The 18,399-nt window shown below is 35.4% G+C and overlaps 1 protein-coding gene across 5 annotated transcripts in view; it reads right to left on the bottom strand.

The window, feature by feature from the left end:
• The window catches only part of PKN2 (protein kinase N2), a 130,709-nt gene that overhangs the window by 23,553 nt on the left and 88,757 nt on the right, over positions 1–18,399 (bottom strand). For 4 of the 5 annotated variants that reach the window (XM_030324231.2, XM_030324232.1, XM_030324230.1 and 1 more), the window contains 7 exons: positions 4,594–4,737; positions 4,200–4,275; positions 3,430–3,604; positions 3,064–3,190; positions 2,200–2,330; positions 2,042–2,117; positions 1,871–1,962 (listed from right to left, as the gene is read on the bottom strand). In XM_030324231.2, the coding sequence (XP_030180091.1) occupies positions 1,871–1,962; positions 2,042–2,117; positions 2,200–2,330; positions 3,064–3,190; positions 3,430–3,604; positions 4,200–4,275; positions 4,594–4,737 (821 nt within the window). The remainder of the gene's footprint in view (positions 1–1,870; positions 1,963–2,041; positions 2,118–2,199; positions 2,331–3,063; positions 3,191–3,429; positions 3,605–4,199; positions 4,276–4,593; positions 4,738–18,399) is intronic. The other variant, XM_030324233.1, reaches the window with a different exon arrangement.

Below are 18,399 nucleotides of genomic sequence, written 5' to 3'. Positions count from 1 at the left end.
GGCTGGATTAATTTTCAGTAGGGGTAACAGCCTAGATTCTGGCTAAAGCTCCATCCTCAGATCTGGACATTCTTCATTAATAGTAATATTAATGTTATTCTGTTAGATTTAATTAGAAAGTGTTCTTCTGTAAAGACTTGGCTCAAAGTAGTAACAATGTAGCGGAAAGCTATACAAATCATCAGGATTAACAGAGGTAGTACCAGTACATTATTATTTTTGGAAAACAATGAATTTACCATTCATAGATCTGGAATAAAGGAAACATTCTTCCATAAAAGAAAAATATTTGGCTCATCTATTATTGTAGTTATCAACAGACTGACAGTGTGATTAAAGGTTTGCTTTAACCAATTATTTCTGTAAAATAAAAATATAGTTCTAAACATACCACATGGTACACAGAATATTGCATAAATATTCAGCAAAATTGTCTCTGAATAGTTTTACATATCAAGAGTTTATTTTGATGTAATTGAGGGATATGAAAAACAGGTAAAAAATAAATAGGCAAATCCAAAGGGAAAAATTTCTTTTTTACATAAAGGAAAACTTCATTTTCAAGATCTATCCTAATTCCAAGAACTTCCCATATGATGGAAAAAATATTAGAAATAGCAATTTAGTATGTGTGTGTGTGTGTGTGTGTGTGTGTGTATGTATACACACACACACACACACACACACACACACACACACACACACACACAATGGCATGTAATATAATTAAGGGAAGCATTACCAAAAAAATATGTTTTAAAAATACGCAGGTTAATTGAAGTTTAAAGATGTTCAGTGAATTGCTCTGGGGTCAAATCCTTAATTAAGAAGGAACAACCAGAAGTAGATAAGTCAGTCTTCTCATTCTTCGTACCAGGCTGATTTCATGTCCAGGGCTGTCTTCTATTAACATCAACTGATGCTCCCAAGTGGCTTAAAAAAAATCCTGCTTGTAAATATCAAATGGAAGTCTATTTCTGTAATAAATATGCCATTTGTGGGGTGTCTGGGTGGCTCAGTTCGTTGAGCATCTGACTTCAACTCAGGTCATGATCTCGTGTTCTTGGGTTTGAGCCCCACGTCGGGCTCTGTGCTGACAGCTCAGAGCCTGGAGCCTGCTTGGAATTCTGTGTCTCCCTCTCTCTCTGCCCCTCCCCTGCTCATGCTCTCTCAAAAAATAAAAATAAAAAGTTAAAAAAATTTTTAAAAAGAGCATGTAAATATGCCACTTGTTATATACAATTTTGTACTTAGTCACTTTGTTAAGAAAGTCTTTCTAAAGCATATTCTCTAACCTAATTACAATATTGTCTCCAAAGTCCTTGCATTTTAAAAATTGTACATAAAAATGTATCAATATCAACTTACATTTATTAAACCCAGAAAGGTAAGATGCTCTGGTCAAAAAATACCGTTTTAAGAAAAATGAAAGAAAAAGTAGATATATGTGCATTTTATAAAGCAGAATACATTTAACCATTCAATGAAGTGCAGGTTCTTGTAAATGACATTGTATTACTTCGGTAATATGAAATGGGAAATAGTGTCACCCGACCACAGATGAGTAACAATTCCTATTGCATATAAACACTTTACCGTCTCCAAGTATGAAAAACTTAACAGAAGTGGTTTAAACATTTCATCATCTTTCTTTGGTACACACTAACCTGTAAACTGTCATAAGGAGAAGTTGACTAAAGAGAAAAATGTAATTAATGCCTACCTTATATCAAGTACAAATACATTAAGTTAGATTCTTCATGTATTATAGAAATGGAAAGTTTTGCTGTTATAAAATATACATCAATTTTCATGATCTTATGTTAAAACTTTAGAAAAATAAACAATTTTGTGGAAAAAAAAAACTAACCTGTCTACTTCATCTCGAGCCACAATATCTCCTTTCTTTAAGGCTTTTATAGCAAACATCTCGTTTGTGTGTTTATATTCAGCCAAAAGCACCTGAAATGAGATTAAAATAGGTACTTTCTATTTGAGTTATTACTTTTAAAGTCATTCCAAGAAAACTTAAAAAGATTACCTTTCCAAAATGTCCTCTACCCAAGACAGCACAACATCTGAAGTCTTGTAGATTAAACTGAAACATCTGTTGAGATCTGAAAACAGTATGTCAATTAAAAATAAGGAAAAAGTATGGGACCAAACATGTAGTAGCAAAGCTGTATACATATTCTTTACCTTCTATCCTCAAGTTCTCGAACACCACTGTATCCTAGGCCTGGTTGAGGAATATCAGGCTCATATTCAGATTGAGATTTTGGAAGTATACTATTTCTGTCATTCTCAATAGCAAAAACAGCTTCTGAATCCTATAAAATATTAAATACTCATTAAATCATAGAAACATTAAGAAAATAACTTATTTGGTAAAGTTTAAAAATGTCAAAAGTCAATAAAAATATTAGTGAGAAAAGTAAAATCCAGATAACGGACATTCATTCTTAAGAGTTGTTAATTCTACATTACACTTGCCTAAAAAATTTGAAAAATGAACACATTATCGTCACCTTCAATGAATATTCTGAAATTATGTTAACCAAGTTAGAAGATGAAGAGTGAGGCAGGGGCGCCTGGGTGGCGCAGTCGGTTAAGCGTCCGACTTCAGCCAGGTCACGATCTCGTGGTCTGTGAGTTCGAGCCCCGCGTCAGGCTCTGGGCTGATGGCTCGGAGCCTGGAGCCTGTTTCCGATTCTGTGTCTCCCTCTCTCTCTGCCCCTCCCCCGTTCATGCTCTGTCTCTTTCTATCCCAAAAATGAATAAACGTTGAAAAAAAAAATTAAAAAAAAAAAAAAAAAAAGAAGATGAAGAGTGAGGCAATATACCATCTTATATCAACCATGTTCCTATGCTTTTAGCTTCAGCAATCTATTCAATCCCTACTGGCCCATGAGCATCCAGAGGTTTTATGTTTCACTCACAAGAAACATAAAAACATAGTTCACACATGCAACTTTTAACTGAAATGTACACCTCATTCACCATGATGCTTTTATTGGAAATTCATTTGGCAAAAAGGAATTATACGAGGTTTAAACGCCTTGCCTGTCTCGGTGTATCCGAATCTCTTAATTCAGCAGATTCATCTATTTCTCCAAGGGAAGAGTCACGTGGTGGGGCCGGAGGAGGTTCAGGTTCAAGATCAAAGTCCAATTTGGTTACTGTAGAATCACTTATAGAAGATAAAGCAATTCACCAAAAACGGTAATCAAAAGTATATATTTTAAGTAGCTTTAAAATTATAGCAAACTTTTTTTTTCTTTTTTTACTTTTTGAAAGTAAGCAGAACACTAATTTCAAAATACTCTTTAGAAAAAATCAGATTTTTAATAGACCCACTGTAAGCAGTATGCATGAATGTTACAGTAACTATTTTATAAAAGCGATGCTTAAAAATCTTAAGACACATACCCAGCTGGAGGTGCTAGTTCAGGGATGCGTACATCAACCACTGGCACTGTAGCAGGCACAGAGGCTTGAGGGCTAAAGGTGCCAGAATGATTTACTGTTGGAATAGCTCTTCTCACTAGTCTTCCCCAAGTGGCAATATTAATATTCATTTGAGGAGCTCTGAGAAATGTTTTGCCTATGGATATTGTGAATAAAGAAAATAGAATAAGTAATTTTTTTATATATTACCAAAAGCCATAATTTAAAAATTCATATTCATTGGTTTATAATTTATGAAGAACAAACAAAATTTGTCACTTAAAAATAGTTCTTAACTATTTGTTATTAAAGGCTGGTGAAAAGTAGTGAAAATAGTTTTAAAAATAAATAGGAAGGAACTGTTTTTTGTTTTTTGTTTTTTTAAGTCTAGGAATGATATGTGGCTAAGGTTTAAAAAACAATTCTCTAAAAATAAAAGAATTATCTTTCAGAGATACTAACTGTATTTGTGGATGAATCAATAGGAGGTCTAGGTTTGCTTCTTATAATCTGAGAAAGTAGTATGTGGACGGGCTATAGTGAAACAAAACTGGCCATGAGTTGAATGCTGTTGAGGATGAGTGATGGTACATTGTACTAGTCTGTTAGGATATGTTTGAAATATTCCTTAATAAAAAGTTAGAAATGAATAAAAGGAAAACAAAAAACAAAGTTGGGTATTACTTTTAATGTTGGTTTTCTATATTTAAGAATACACCAAAATAAACTGTATTTGATTCCTTAGTAACTACCTTGTTGTTTTGAAAAAATTTTCTTTTGTCTTTGGAGTTTGGGTCTTCTTTCAATAACTGGATTAAAAAAGGTAACCTGCAGTGAAGAAAATTCAAGTTGACATGAATATAGCTTTGGATTTATGCTTCATGAAATTCACTAAACTCCTAAGTATTGAAAACTTGAGAATCTTAGATATAATTTAAGCCCAACTTCTCATTTTCTAGGTGAAAAAACAGACCTAGAGAGGATGATGATTTGTCTTAAGGTAATACACTTGTGCAGCAGTAGAGCTGAGCCAAGGATTCAAGTTGTCTAATGTTCAGCCTAATTCTCTTTCTACTTCTATGTCATGCTGCCTACATATATAATTCCAATTATAGTGATGTACGTTTAATAAAATATATTTATTACCTCTGCAAATAAAGTACCCTGTGGTTCCAAATAGAGACACATGCCATGCCGTTGGTTGTCTAAAAAATCTTCTAACCTCAGAAATTTTACAGCACACAGAGATCGCCAATCACGCCAATAAACTGAAATTTCCAGTTCACGTGACTAGGATAATTAAAAAAAAATAAAGATAACAGAGAAGACATGATTGGACACACACTTGAATAAAATATCACAAAAAATATAAAATACAAATACATAAACAAAGATAACACACACAAAGGTACACTATTTTAAAGAGTGCTTTGTAATGTTTCTCTATTATATATTATTTTAACAAACTTATATATTTTAACTCCAAGGAACAAATTTATATTTCCACAATCTCTAGCTAAGATATTCCTATTGTAAAGAATACACATCTGGGACCAATACAGATGAATGACCACAGAGACTCTTTGCTATGTAATAGCTTCAGTCTTTCAGATTTTCCTTCTCCACTTGATATCACTTGCTGAGCTGTTGCTGGAAGACCTCAGTGCTCTCCTCAAAGAACCCATTTCAAACTGTCTTATTTCCTTGTCCCCATGTTGAATTAGGGAAAGGTCTACGAATAGCATTTATCCTGCACTTACAGTGCGCCCCACACACTGTGCTAAGCACTTTAAAAGTATTATGTCATTTAATCTTCAGAAGAATACCACCGGGTAATAGGACTAGTGACAGCAGGGGCCTGTGCAGGTAGGGGGCAAAAGGGAAATTCAGAATAAGTTTATACAAAAAGATATTCATTTATTACAACAGCTCCCCCCACCCCCTGGTTCTCCCTGCAAAAGGCAGCAAATTAGCAACAAACCGAATGTCCAAAAACTAAGGGACAAGTATATTATACCATATCCATATGAGGGAATTCTCTATAATCATTAAAAATAATGCTTATGTGGAAAAACATACTTAAGACTTTAACGATTATTTTTATTATTTTTAATTTGAGAGAGAGAGCGTGCGCGCATGTGAGCAGGAGAGGGGGCAGAAGCAAAGGGAGAGAAATCTCAAGCAGGTTCCGGGTTCAGTGTGGAGGCTAATGCAGGGTTCGATCCCATGGCTGGGGGATTATGACCTCAGTCGAAATTGGGAGTCAGATGTTCAACCGACTGAGACGGCCAGGCGCACCCCTTTTTTTATTTTAGTGTGCACAAGTGGGAGAGAGGGAGGGAGAGGAGAGAGAGAGGGAGAGAATCTTAAGCAAGCTCCATGCTCAGTGCAGAGCCTGATGTGGGGCTCTATCCCACAACCTTGGAATTATGACCTAAGCCGAAATAAAGAGTCGGACACTCAACCAACTGAGCCACCCAGGCACCCCCATATTTAAGGCTTTAACAATCAATTAAAACATAATTACAACAGTGTAGAACACAGCTTGTAAGTTGGGGGCCAAGCCAAACTCTACATATATGTTATAATCGACATACATTCTAATTAGAAAGCACCAGACTTTTCTATGATTTTGCAAACCATCTGCAAGAAGAGATAAACATCTTTCCCACCTTAGGCTCAACAAAGTAATAAATTACTTCTTTCATATACTAACTTTCAACTCAGGAACTTATGCCTATTACATAAGCTCCTAGTACTTAACAGATCCTGTGACTTTAAATAATGAGTTGATGCAAATGAATATAAAAAACACTTAACAAAAAACAGAACATGAAAAAAAAATGAGTCAAGACACAACGTGCCAGGTCTCATCAGAAAAAGGTATCTATGGCAGTATGTGAACCAAGGGCCTCTTACTTCATTTCTTCTGATACATAGTTACTGTGAGAGAGAATACTCATCATTAAAGGGGAAGTATGAGTAGAGTAGAATTATTTTTTAAGATCAGCAAATGGCATTTATTTAAGTTAAAAGTTTAAGTATTTTGGTAAATACATTGAATGGATAACTGAACCAGGGATTGGTAATTTACACTACACTGTTTCAGACTAGAGAAGAGGTCTACTTCCTCCTATATTATTTTGCCACATCAAGGAGGAAGACCTGTGATGGATCAGACAGACAGATGCAAGGGGCATAGGTGCTGGGAAGTTCTTACTTATAAGAAGTTGTAAGAAGTTCTTGTAAGAAGATCTTACTTATACTTTCACATTGCTAACATCTGACACATGGTTAAGTTTATATCTTTCTCTGGATGAGAAGAAGAGGTCCAATCACCTTATTTATATTTATTCTAGCCACTCTGGTAAAACATACTGGCTCATTTCGTTCTGCTTTCTCTTCATTCCATGCCTTAAACTGAAGTGTGTTAGAAAGATCTCAGAGTTGAGATGGAAGGGCATCTCAAGGCCTTAAGCTAGCTTTCCTAGAGTTCTACTTTGAGATTTTAGGTATAAATTTATTCACTTTTTGTTACTTTGCATTGTTCCTTGGGAAATAGAACTGTACAATTTAAGGGGGAGGGTGACTGTGATCTAGAGCAGATTATGTTATTTTATGTCAATACTCCAAACACTGTTTCATGGAACCCCAAACCTACTTCAGTCTCTAACATCTGGTGTGATTTGGGTAGGTAAAGTAGGGATACAGCACCTAAAAAGGAAAACACTTATTATATAAAGACATGTCTCTAATATTTATAGAATTTAAACTGTAAGTGTGACTGCTCATCTGCTGGCAATTTTCCAGATGAAGCAGGCCAGTTCTATAGAGCTAGAACATGCTTTAAGTGATGTCAAACTGTAAGAGCAACAAAATTCTAGATAGTGTAAAACCACCACTACAATAGCTAAGCAGTATAATCTGAGCTACTGATGGGCAGCACTAGTAAATTGTCCCAATTTGTTCTTTATTTGGTCTTACGAATTTGAACCTAGGGTCAGAGAAAAAAACACGGAAGATCTAAGGCACCTGTAAGATTTGTCTCAAGTCTCCTTAAGGCCTTGAAAGTAAACAGAAAAAGGTAAAAAAGACATTGAATCAGCCCTACATGTAGGAGAGGAAGGAGAACAACTTAAAAAAAAAATGTGCTTCAATTTAAAAACCTTGGCACAAATCTAGCATAAAAAGACCTGAAGCACAAGGAAGGCTGAAGTTTCCAAACTGTTCGTGAGGAACTCTGGGACAATGGAGGCTATTTTAACTTTACAAAGGAAACACAGTGACATCTGTGGGACACTGTTAAATACTAGCTCATGGTAAGCTCAGTTTCAACAACCGAATGTACCACATTCCTTTGGATGACATCTTCCTATCTTTGCTAAATTGGGTTTTCAACAACTGATTTTTTCCACATGAAAAATCAGTGTGTAAGCATGCTGTGTTCACGCTTTGAGAAGTTATGTAGTATACAACAAGCAGACATACTCCATTAGTAAGTAACTGGTTACGCAAAAATGAAGTAAAAATACTGTATTTTCTTTCAATTTTTTTTCACTCAAAAAGTACTAATTAGTTAGAATATAAGTACTAAATTTTTTTTAACTACTTTTTAAGTTAGGTATAAATTATGGGAACCAATTTGACAAATTATATTAAATAAACAAGTTAGGTATAATGACAAATAAAATTGTGACATAAAGTATATATGATATTTTGACATATGTACATACTATGCAGATTCCTCCCATTTAATTAACACATTCATCACCTCAGTAAATTGCATTTATATAGTGTTATTAACTACAGTCACCATGTTATACACTGGATGCTCAGACTTTATTCATTTTATATCTAAAGTTTTTACTTTTTTTTTTTTTTTACCAAACTCTCCATGCTTTCCCCACCCCCTATCTCTTGGCAACCACTTTTTTTTTACATTTATTTATTTTTGAGAAACAGTGAGACAAAGCGTGAGTGGGGGAGGGGCAGAGAGAGAAGGAGACAGAATCTGAAGCAGCCTCCAGGCTCTGAGCAAGCGGTCAGCACACAGCCTGATACGGGGCTCGAACCCACAAACCGTGAGATCATGACCTGAGCTGAAGTTGGACGCTCAACCGACTGAGCCACCCAGGCGCCCCTTGGCAACCACTTTCCTACTCTCATTTCTAGGTGTTTGACTTTGTTTTTTTGCTTTTGTTTTTTTTTTTAAGATTTCACATATAAATGATACCATGTAGTATCTGTCTTTATCTGGCTTATTTCACACAGCATAATGTCCGCCAAGGTCATTCCATGTTGTTGCAAACAGCAGGATTTCTTCCTCTTTCTCATGGTTGACTAATGTTCCATATATATCTCACATCTTCTTTATCCATTCACCCCTTGACAGGTTATTTCCATAACTTGGCCATTGTGAATAATGCTGCAATGAACATGGAAGTGCAGATACCTCTTCGATATTGTTTTCATTTCTTTTGAATATATAACCAGGAGTGGGATTGATGAATCATAGGGTGGTTCTATTTTTAATTTTTTGAGAAACCTCCATACTATTTTTCATAGTGGCTGCACCAATTTACATTCCCAACAATAGTACACAAGGCTCCCTTTCCTCCACATCCTTGTCTGCATTTGTTATCTCTTATCTTCTTGGCAACAGCCACTCTAACAGGTGTGAAGTGATAACTCACTGTGGTTTTGACTTGCATTTCCTTGATAATTAGTGATGTTGAGTACCTTTTCATGTACCTTTTGACTATTTCTAAAGAATGTCTTCTTTAGAAACATGTCTATTCATTTTCTATACATTTTTAATCAGATTTTTTTGCTACTGAGTTACAGGACTTTTTAAAATTTTTTTTTTTTTCAACGTTTATTTATTTTTGGGACAGAGAGAGACAGAGCATGAACGGGGGAGGGGCAGAGAGAGAGGGAGACACAGAATCGGAAACAGGCTCCAGGCTCCGAGCCGTCAGCCCAGAGCCTGACGCGGGGCTCGAACTCGCGGACCGCGACATCGTGACCTGGCTGAAGTCGGACGCTTAACCGACTGCGCCACCCAGGCGCCCCAAGGACTTTTTAATATATTTTGAATATTAACCCCTTATCAGATACATGATTTGCAAATACTTTCTTCCATTCTGTAGGATGCCTTTTCATTTTGCTGATGTTTCCTTTGCTGCACAGAAAATTTTTAGTTAGTACTTTTTTTCTTTTTTTGAGAGAGAGAGAGAGAGAGTGAGAGACAGAAAGAGTATACACACATGCTCAAGTAGGGGAGAAGGAGAGGAAGAGGGAGAGAGAGAATCTCAAGCAGGCTCCATGCCCAGTACGGAGTCTGACACTAGGCTCAATCTAACAACCATGAGATTATCACCTGAGCTGAAATCAAGAGTCAGACACTTAATGGAATGAGCCACCAGGTGCCTCAGTAAGTAGTTCTTAATAAATGGAATTGTTGGATATTTCCTTTGGCCTAGACACACACTGTATAACAGCAACAACAACAACAACAACAACAACAACAAACAAAACAAAACAAAACAAAAAACCAGGACACTGAGGATGCTGTGAACCAAGAAAGTTTGGGAACCTCTAATAGAAGAACATGAAAGCCAGGCTCCACTGCTGAAAAGAAAAAAAAAAAAAAAAAAAAAGGAGGCAAGACGAAGCAGAGCATGGAATATTCAAGAGCCAAGAAAAGGTAAGACTTTGTAAAGGTACAACATGGTAGATATCATATCAATTGGTCTTCTATTTCTTCTTTAATTGGCCTTCTATGGGCTTCTGAAGACAACACAACCTTGAGAAATACCAGTTAAGGTCATAGAAGCAAAGAAGCTGCATACTCAAAGAGTCTGAATTTTAATAACTGGCTATTTATGGAGGTGTGATTAAGGTTAAAGAGCCAACAAGGATGAAGCAACTGACATCTAGCAACAGTAGAAATCCATTACCACCCCTTGCCTCAATGTGCACGAGGTAATAGTTGTCAGAATCCAATGAGAACTGGACCTTGGAAAAAGGGACTGTCCAACAGGAGCTGTAGCCATAGTTGAACCAATGCTGTGAAAATAGGGAAGGGAAGAGGGAAACAAACACCTTGACTTCTCTCTCCTCCTATTCTTACACCTCCTAACAATGTCTCCCACTGTAAGTCAGAGCCTAGTTGTTCAAGTCCACAGCTATCAGCTTCCAGAGTCAAAGCACTGGCCAGGGAAGGGAGACCACTGGAATCTACTAGGCACAAACAGAAAACAACCATATCAGGAAACAGCAGTATCTCTTTTCAGTTGAGGAGTCCAATAAGGGTGATTTTCCAGCTGGACCAAATATGACAAAAAGAAGAAAACCCTAGGATCTTTGGGGAGGATGGGAAATACAGAGAGGAGAGTTTGAGACTGAGACAATAGAAAACATAATGTTATGATCTTTGCTTGAAAAGTCTGCCTCCTATATATGTGGGTGATTCTGCTCTTTTCGTTGAGAGAAGTCAACAATTATGATACAAACTAGTGCTTTAATAGTTATATATAAAACTGCTTCCTAAAAAAAATAAATAAAACTGCTTCCTTTATCAATTCATATTGTATAAAAAGTTCCAAAGACTCCCTATTATTCCAAACCTATTATAAACTTTTCTGTCTTTACATACACAATTCCTATGTCTAATCTTATATCTTATTCCCCTGCTGAAACATATATTTTCATATGAGATTTCACGTTTTTTCCCCTGTACCAGGTTCAATTTTCTCTTTTCATCAAGACTGAATTAAACATGTGTTCCTCACAAAGGCATTCTTGACTAAACCCAGCCCAGAGGTCTTTCCCTTGAGTTCAGATGTGTATAACTTTTTATATTTATCCTTCTAGGGACTTGTGTTCTCAAATCTGAGGATTCAATGTTTGTCATTAGTTCTGGAAAATTCTAGGTCATTATTGCTTCAGATCTGATCACTGCTCATTGTCTCCATTCGCTCATTCTGGAATTCCTCTTAGTGTGTTAGTCATTTTCATCCCATTCTTCCTGTCTCGTAGCCTCTCTTTCACATTTTTCATCTGTCTCCTTGTGTTGCATTAGGGCAACTTCTTTAGCTCTATCTTCCACCCACTAACTCTTTTGTTATTTAACTCATCCACTTAGTTTTCAACTAAAAATGTTCTATTTCTGATTTTTGTTAAGTTTTATTTTACTCTCCTTCCAACCCAGCTTCAACAATTGGGGACTAATGGTCCCCCAATTATTTTGAAGATAATCTCAGATGTCTACTATTTGTTTTTTAAAAAACTCTGCTTAGTCTTTGTATCACTCATTCTTTGCTCATGTTTTCAAATTCCTCTATTATTTAAATATTTGAAATATTTTATATTCTATAACAAATAATCCCATTATCCATTGCTGCTTACTCATGGTGTTTGTATCTTCATGTATTTTTAAATTCTTGATGCATGCTCATGTTAGAAGAATTCTTCCCTAAGCTTCTGAAACACAATTCAACAGTTTTTTATTTTGTCTCCAACTGTTTTTTTTTTAAGCCTACCAGACTATAGAGTCCTTTATGGAAAGAATGCTTCTCGCTGTTTTGTTATTTCTCACTGTGCTAAATGTAGGCCTTTGCACATTAAAGGTTGGAAAGGTAGAAGAAAGCTAAAATGCCTATGCTGTGCTACAGAACAGTAACAGGTAAGCCATAAGGAAATAAGTCAGACTCAGTTGTGTGTGGAAGGGTGGGAGCAGGTAAGAAAGAAGACATTTTTAAATTATATATATGATCCCCCTCCCCTCAGATTCTAATATGTGTCATTTTGGGAATCTATTTGGGAATCACTGTACCAAGCAGAGTGTGTTACCTGCATAAGTAGGAAAAAAAAAAAAAAAAGGAAATTATATAAAAAAACTTTTAGTTTTAAAAATATTTTTGCATTAAGTTATTTTCAGTCATTCTGTTGTATATTTAATGAATACCTATACTAAATACTGTGATGGAAATACAAAGAGACATAATGTATGGTCCTGTTCTCATGTGGTTCATAGTTTTGTTGGGGAGATGGAAATGTAAATAAATACTGGCAAAAGAGAGGCATATACAATTGGTATAATGACACAAAAGGGAGAACTGACCAATTTTTCCTAAGGGGAAGGTAGTAGGAAGATCAGAAAAGAAAACTGCTCAAATTGTGTTCTTAGATACAAATTATAAGAATAAGGGAGAGAACACAGGAGTCAAAGGGGAAAGAATGTACAAAGTTAAGCATGCACAAAGTACACTGTAGGGATAGGAAATAGTTTCATCTAGTTAACACCTAGAACAGAAGCAGGAATGCTTTGGGAAATAAAGATTAGAAGATGAGCAGATACAAGTCATGAAGGGCTCTGTATGACTTCCAAAAGCATTTGGTCTTTAACTTGTAAATTATAAGCTCCTAGTAAAGGACTTAAAATATAGAGGAGTAGAGGTCAGATCAGGCAATACAGTAATTAAAAACAAGGCCCCCTAAAATCAAGATGGCCTAGTGCTGCATTCTTAATAAATTTCTGTAGAAAAAATAGGTTAAAATCTTAGCTCTATACCACTTACTAGTTTTGTGACCTTGGGCAAGTTATTTACTTAGCCTTTTTGAGCCTCATTTTGTTCATCTGCAAAATATGTATAATAATATTATCAACCTCCTAGGGTTGTGTGAAAATTAAAAGAGTTAATACAAGCTCAGCACATAGTCAGTGTTCAGTAAATGTCAGCTTTTATTATTAATATTGTGGTATGTGATTAAGAAAATCTATATTGGAAACAAAGAGACAAGTTAGTCCACTATTTAAAAGAACATATTGGTTTCAGGTAAGACCTGGCTTTGATATAAGATTCTTGTGATGATTCCCAGAACCACTGCTTTCCAGCCATGTGGCAAAGTTATTTACCTTTTGGAACCTCAGTAATCCCCAAAACAGTGATAATAATTATACATGTAAGATTACCGTGAGGATTAAATGATACTACATGTAATGTGCGTGGTTCAGAACCTCGTACAGAAGTTTTAGTGTAATGTGTAATGAACGATAGGATGAGGAAGAACAGACTGTGAGCACAAACTACTACTTCAAGAATCTCGTCTATGAGAGAGAGTCCTGTCAATAGAGCTATGAAGAAGCAAAACAATTTTTTTTTTTTTTTTTTTTTTTTTAATGGAAGGAAATGTGAACATATGCAGTAAGGATCAGAGGTGAGAAGCAAGGAGGTAAAAAAAAATACTGGTGACAGAGTAACTGATGGAACAGGTTTACGAGATGAGAAAGAATGGAAATTGGAGGACAAATTGGATCCTTATAGGCTCTTACAGGGTGGAAAGCGACCTCTTTCTCTAAAACCAATGAGGAAGATACGGAAATATTTGCAGGTGATAGGAGGAATCTGAGGAAGCTGCACCCTAATGATCTTAATCTTATGTATAAAATGGAAACAAAGGGGTCTGAGGTGGGATAGAAGACTGGAAGAGATAGGTGAAAGAAAAGCTCCTGATAAGGGGATAAAGATCTGAAATGCAGGACAACATTTACAAGCCCAGCTGAAGTCAGAAACTAAAATTTATAGTAATAGGTATGATTAATATTTCAGCAGCATTCAGTAGATTAAAGCAGAAAAGACAGATGGTAGGACTGATTTGCTGTTGGGGGTTTCCAAGACAGGTCTGATATAAAGATAAGATTAAAGGCTGCTTGATGTGGGAGCATCAGTAAGGGAATGGTTCAGGGTAACACTGGTTTTAGGGTACAGAGAAAAGAACATGAAATTTGTAAGGGGCTGATGGCCCCTTCTTCAGCCTCTTCCTGAAGAATTAAGGATATGAAAAGATTTGATCAAATATCTAGTTCTGTGGTAATAAAGAAGAGACCAGAGGAGTAACAATAATAATTTAAGCTATCATTTACTGCATAATCATTATCTGCATAGTCATTAATCTAGGTTCTTTATCTCATTTAGGGAAATAAAAGATTTGGTGAAAGTGTGACATATCAAATTTAAGATGTCATTGCTCAATTCATTGCTAAAATGACAAGCAGTAAAGGTACACTGTGGCTGAGGTATTCAAAGAAGTTTGAAATAATACTATGTTAAATGGGTTGTATACATATGTAGTTTTTTTTGTTTTTGTTTTTAATGCCCCATAATGACGCTGAACTGAAGAACCAAAGCTCTTAAGGAATACTGGAGCCTATCTGGTGATTAAGAGATGTCAGAGATGGAAAAAAAGAAAAAAAAAAGAAAAGAATGTAGACTGTATACATAATTCACTGTCTCAGAGGATTCAAAGCCTCAGGAGAGTATGATGTGTCATTTAATAGAATTTGGAAGAGGTAAAAAGGGTCAGTATTTTTGTAGTTTCAACTTTTTTTTAATTAAGTTAGGTTCTATGCCCCAAATGGGTTTTGAACTCACAACACTGAGATCAAGTCAACTGAACCAGTCAGGGTCCTTGTCCATTTTAAGTTAAAAAACAGCATCTCAGCTTAAACAATATGCTCAAAACAGCCAGCTCTTACACAGAAGAAATTAACATGTCTTTGTATTCCTATTGTATGGCTTGTTCCCCCAGGAGGACTGAAGGAATTCAGAGAAAATGAGAAATTACATGGTTATTGCATTTATAATAAACATTAATAAGGATCAAATTTTATAAGAAAATATAAAAAGGGTAATCTGATAAGAATGGAAAGAACATAGAACTATCAGTCAGGAGACTTCATTATAAATCCTAGATTATTGGGGCACCTGGTTGGCTCAGTCAGTGGAGCATGTGAATCTTGATCTCAGTGTCGTGAAATGGATTATGTAATAAAAAAAATAATAATCCTGGATTATTATGAAAGCAAAAACTGACCCATAAAAACAGAGAAAAAAACTGGTGGTTGCCACAGGGGCGGGGAGTGGGAGATACAGGCTTCCAGTTATGGAATGAATAAGTCACAGGGATAAAGGATAAAAAAGCATAGGGAATATAATCAGTGGTATTATAATAGTGTTGTATGGTGACAAAGTAGCTGGACCTGTGGTAAGCAGAACAATTACTTGCAGATTTGTTGAGTCACTATGTTGTACACCTGAAAATAATGTAACACTGTGTCAACCATACTTCAGTAAAAATTAAAAAAAGAAAAAAAAAAAGAATCCTGGATTATACCTCAGGCTAGTTGTTTTATCCTTAGGCCATAATTTCCTTAGTAATTTGTAAAATGAGGGGGCTGAAGGGGCTGAATTATATCAGCAATTTTCAAAGCTTATTTTTCTTAAGTGGCAAATTCCAAATGATATCTTACCCAGAACAAAACAAAAAAGTCTCCGTGTTGCCTCCTAAGACAATTCTACAGAGCCCTGACCTCCCAGGAACATAATTTGGGCTTTTTTAGATTATTGTAGGTCTAGTTCATTTCCAGAGTATCTTACAACTCCAAAAAGATCTACAAATCTTTGTGTCTTGAAAAGGACAGAAATAGTATAACTTAGTTCCAGAATCCCATAGAAAAGAAACTTGACATTTGAGGCAAAATGCTAGGCATGGACACGTCAGACAGTTTAAAATAACATTTTCTATAAATATTTCAATAAACATTTTCCACAAATAAATATTCTATAAATATAAGGGATAAAGTAAAAGGGTAAAAAGCACATGAAAAAGTAAAACACAAGTAGTTATCATGATAACGAATGTAGTCTCTGCCAAAGAGAAGTTTATAATCAAATTAGGGAAAAGTAACATGCCTATCAGGAGCCTAGAAGCTCTAGTTAGCCTCAGGGATGAATAGCTTTTCTTAGTCATGCATTGTCTTCACTTTCAAAGGGAGTACTGCTGCTCCCAAGTGGGAAGAATGTTTGAAGTAATGAAAAAAACAAACAAACAAAAAAAACCAAACAAACCAAAAACAACAACAACAACAAAAACAACTTTAGGTGAAGATCACAACTTCACATAAAAAACAACCAATCAAAAGTTATCAGTCTTTGTAGTTTCCTAAGCTTGTAGTCTGGGTAATTTTTAATTATTTTCTTTCTTTCAGGTTTTCATCATCTTCTGTCATTTCCTCCTCTCCTCTGTGTGACTGTTACCTATCTCATTCAAATTGCCATAGAGGAAAGAGCATCCATTTTGAAGGGCACTAAGGTCTAGTAGCAGCTCTGAAATTTATTAATATTTAACTACTCTAGTGCTCCGTTTCCTTAACTATAACATGATGATAACTTTTGAGTTCTATTTTATTTTATATTTGTGTAAGTATGTATATATTTATTACTTTTAAGTTCTATTTTAAATATTAAACTCTGTAATGCAAAAACATGGTGACAAGAGAAATCTTCTAACCAGCTGTTTTCTAACAATGATTCTCTTTGAGTTTCATTTTGATATCACTCATAAAAAATCCTATAATTACTTTAAATAGGCTCTGAAATGAAAGAGACACTGCACCAATTAATTCCCCATTACCTACCATGCTCTTCTATTATACTTAAATTCATAGCCACCCACACATCAAAGCCTATGGCTAAGGAAAAAACTAATGCCATCGAGTGGCTAAAATGAGACAAGCAACACAAGGGATTTTATATACACTATCTCAGTTTTTCTTCCTAACTGTCCTGTAAAGATTACAGTTGACCCTTGAACAACACAACGGTAAAGGCACCAACCCCTGCACAGTGAAAAATTTTAGTACAACTTTTGGTTCCCCCAAACTTTACTAATATGCTACTGCTGACTGAAAACCTTACTGATAACATAAACAGTCAACTAATATGTATTTTATACGTCATATGTATAATATACTGTATTCTTACAGTAAAGTAGGCTAGAGAAAACAATGTTATTAAGAACATACAAGGAGGAGAAAATACATTCATAGTAATTTACTATAAAATATCTATGTATTAAGTGGACCTGCACAGTTCAAACCTGTGTTGTTCAAAGGTCAACTGTATATTTTATCCCCATTTTAGGGATGGTGAAACAAATGCCCAGTAGTAAGGTTATGTACTTTGTCTACTATCAAAAGCTAGTAAGTAGCAGATGGACAATGAACCTATTTTGCCTGGCTTCATTATAGCAAATCTATCCACATTAAAAATGAAAGTGAAAGAAACATTTTATGGCCATAAAGATTTATATGTATTCACACGGTTTAAAAAAAGATACAAATATAATAAGACATAGAAACAGCATCTATTTATACTAACAACCTCAACTTTTATTCCCTCGTAGTGGGCTTGACTGAATTATATTGGTCTATTTAAACAGCTAATTTATAGCATGTAACAATGCTGGTTCTTCTACCCTGGAAGAGAAAATATCAGAGTTGAAAGACCCATCTAGTAGACCTTAACAGTGAGCTCTAGGAAAGTCACTATTGATTAGAATAAACATATACAAACTGAAATCTCATTGCTATCCTTACCCTAATTTTTTCCCACATGTTCCTCCCTTTAACTTCAAAGATAGTTATCAAATCTTTGTTAAATTTCTTCTTCAATAGACTTTTAAAAATCCCATTTTTCTTCAATTGTTCCACATGTAACAGGATTTTCATCATCTCACCATTCCTGCAATTATTCACTGGATAAGTTTTAATAATGCTTCTCTAAGGTATGATCTGGCTCAACTCAAACTTTATTGTTTTTGTTCCCCTCCCCCCCCAACTCAAAGTTTTTTATTTCTTTTTGGGCAAACCTTCTTTCTCCTCCTACCTTTGGGATACGGCTGAAGATTTGATTATGAGATTTTTGTTTTCTGTGTTTATAAAGTTTTTCCCACTTTGTGTTAGTAACTCTTCTATTAGCTTCTATAGTGCATGGTACTTACTTCTATCAGATCATTTACCATAGGTAAATCAAATGTTGCCAACTCCCCTATTAAAAGCCCTTCAAGGGGCGCCTGGGTGGCGCAGTCGGTTAAGCGTCCGACTTCAGC

This window comes from Lynx canadensis, chromosome C1 (assembly GCF_007474595.2).
Source record: "Lynx canadensis isolate LIC74 chromosome C1, mLynCan4.pri.v2, whole genome shotgun sequence".
Lineage (NCBI taxonomy): Eukaryota > Metazoa > Chordata > Mammalia > Carnivora > Felidae > Lynx > Lynx canadensis.
This window is presented reverse-complemented; position numbering and strand designations above follow the sequence as displayed.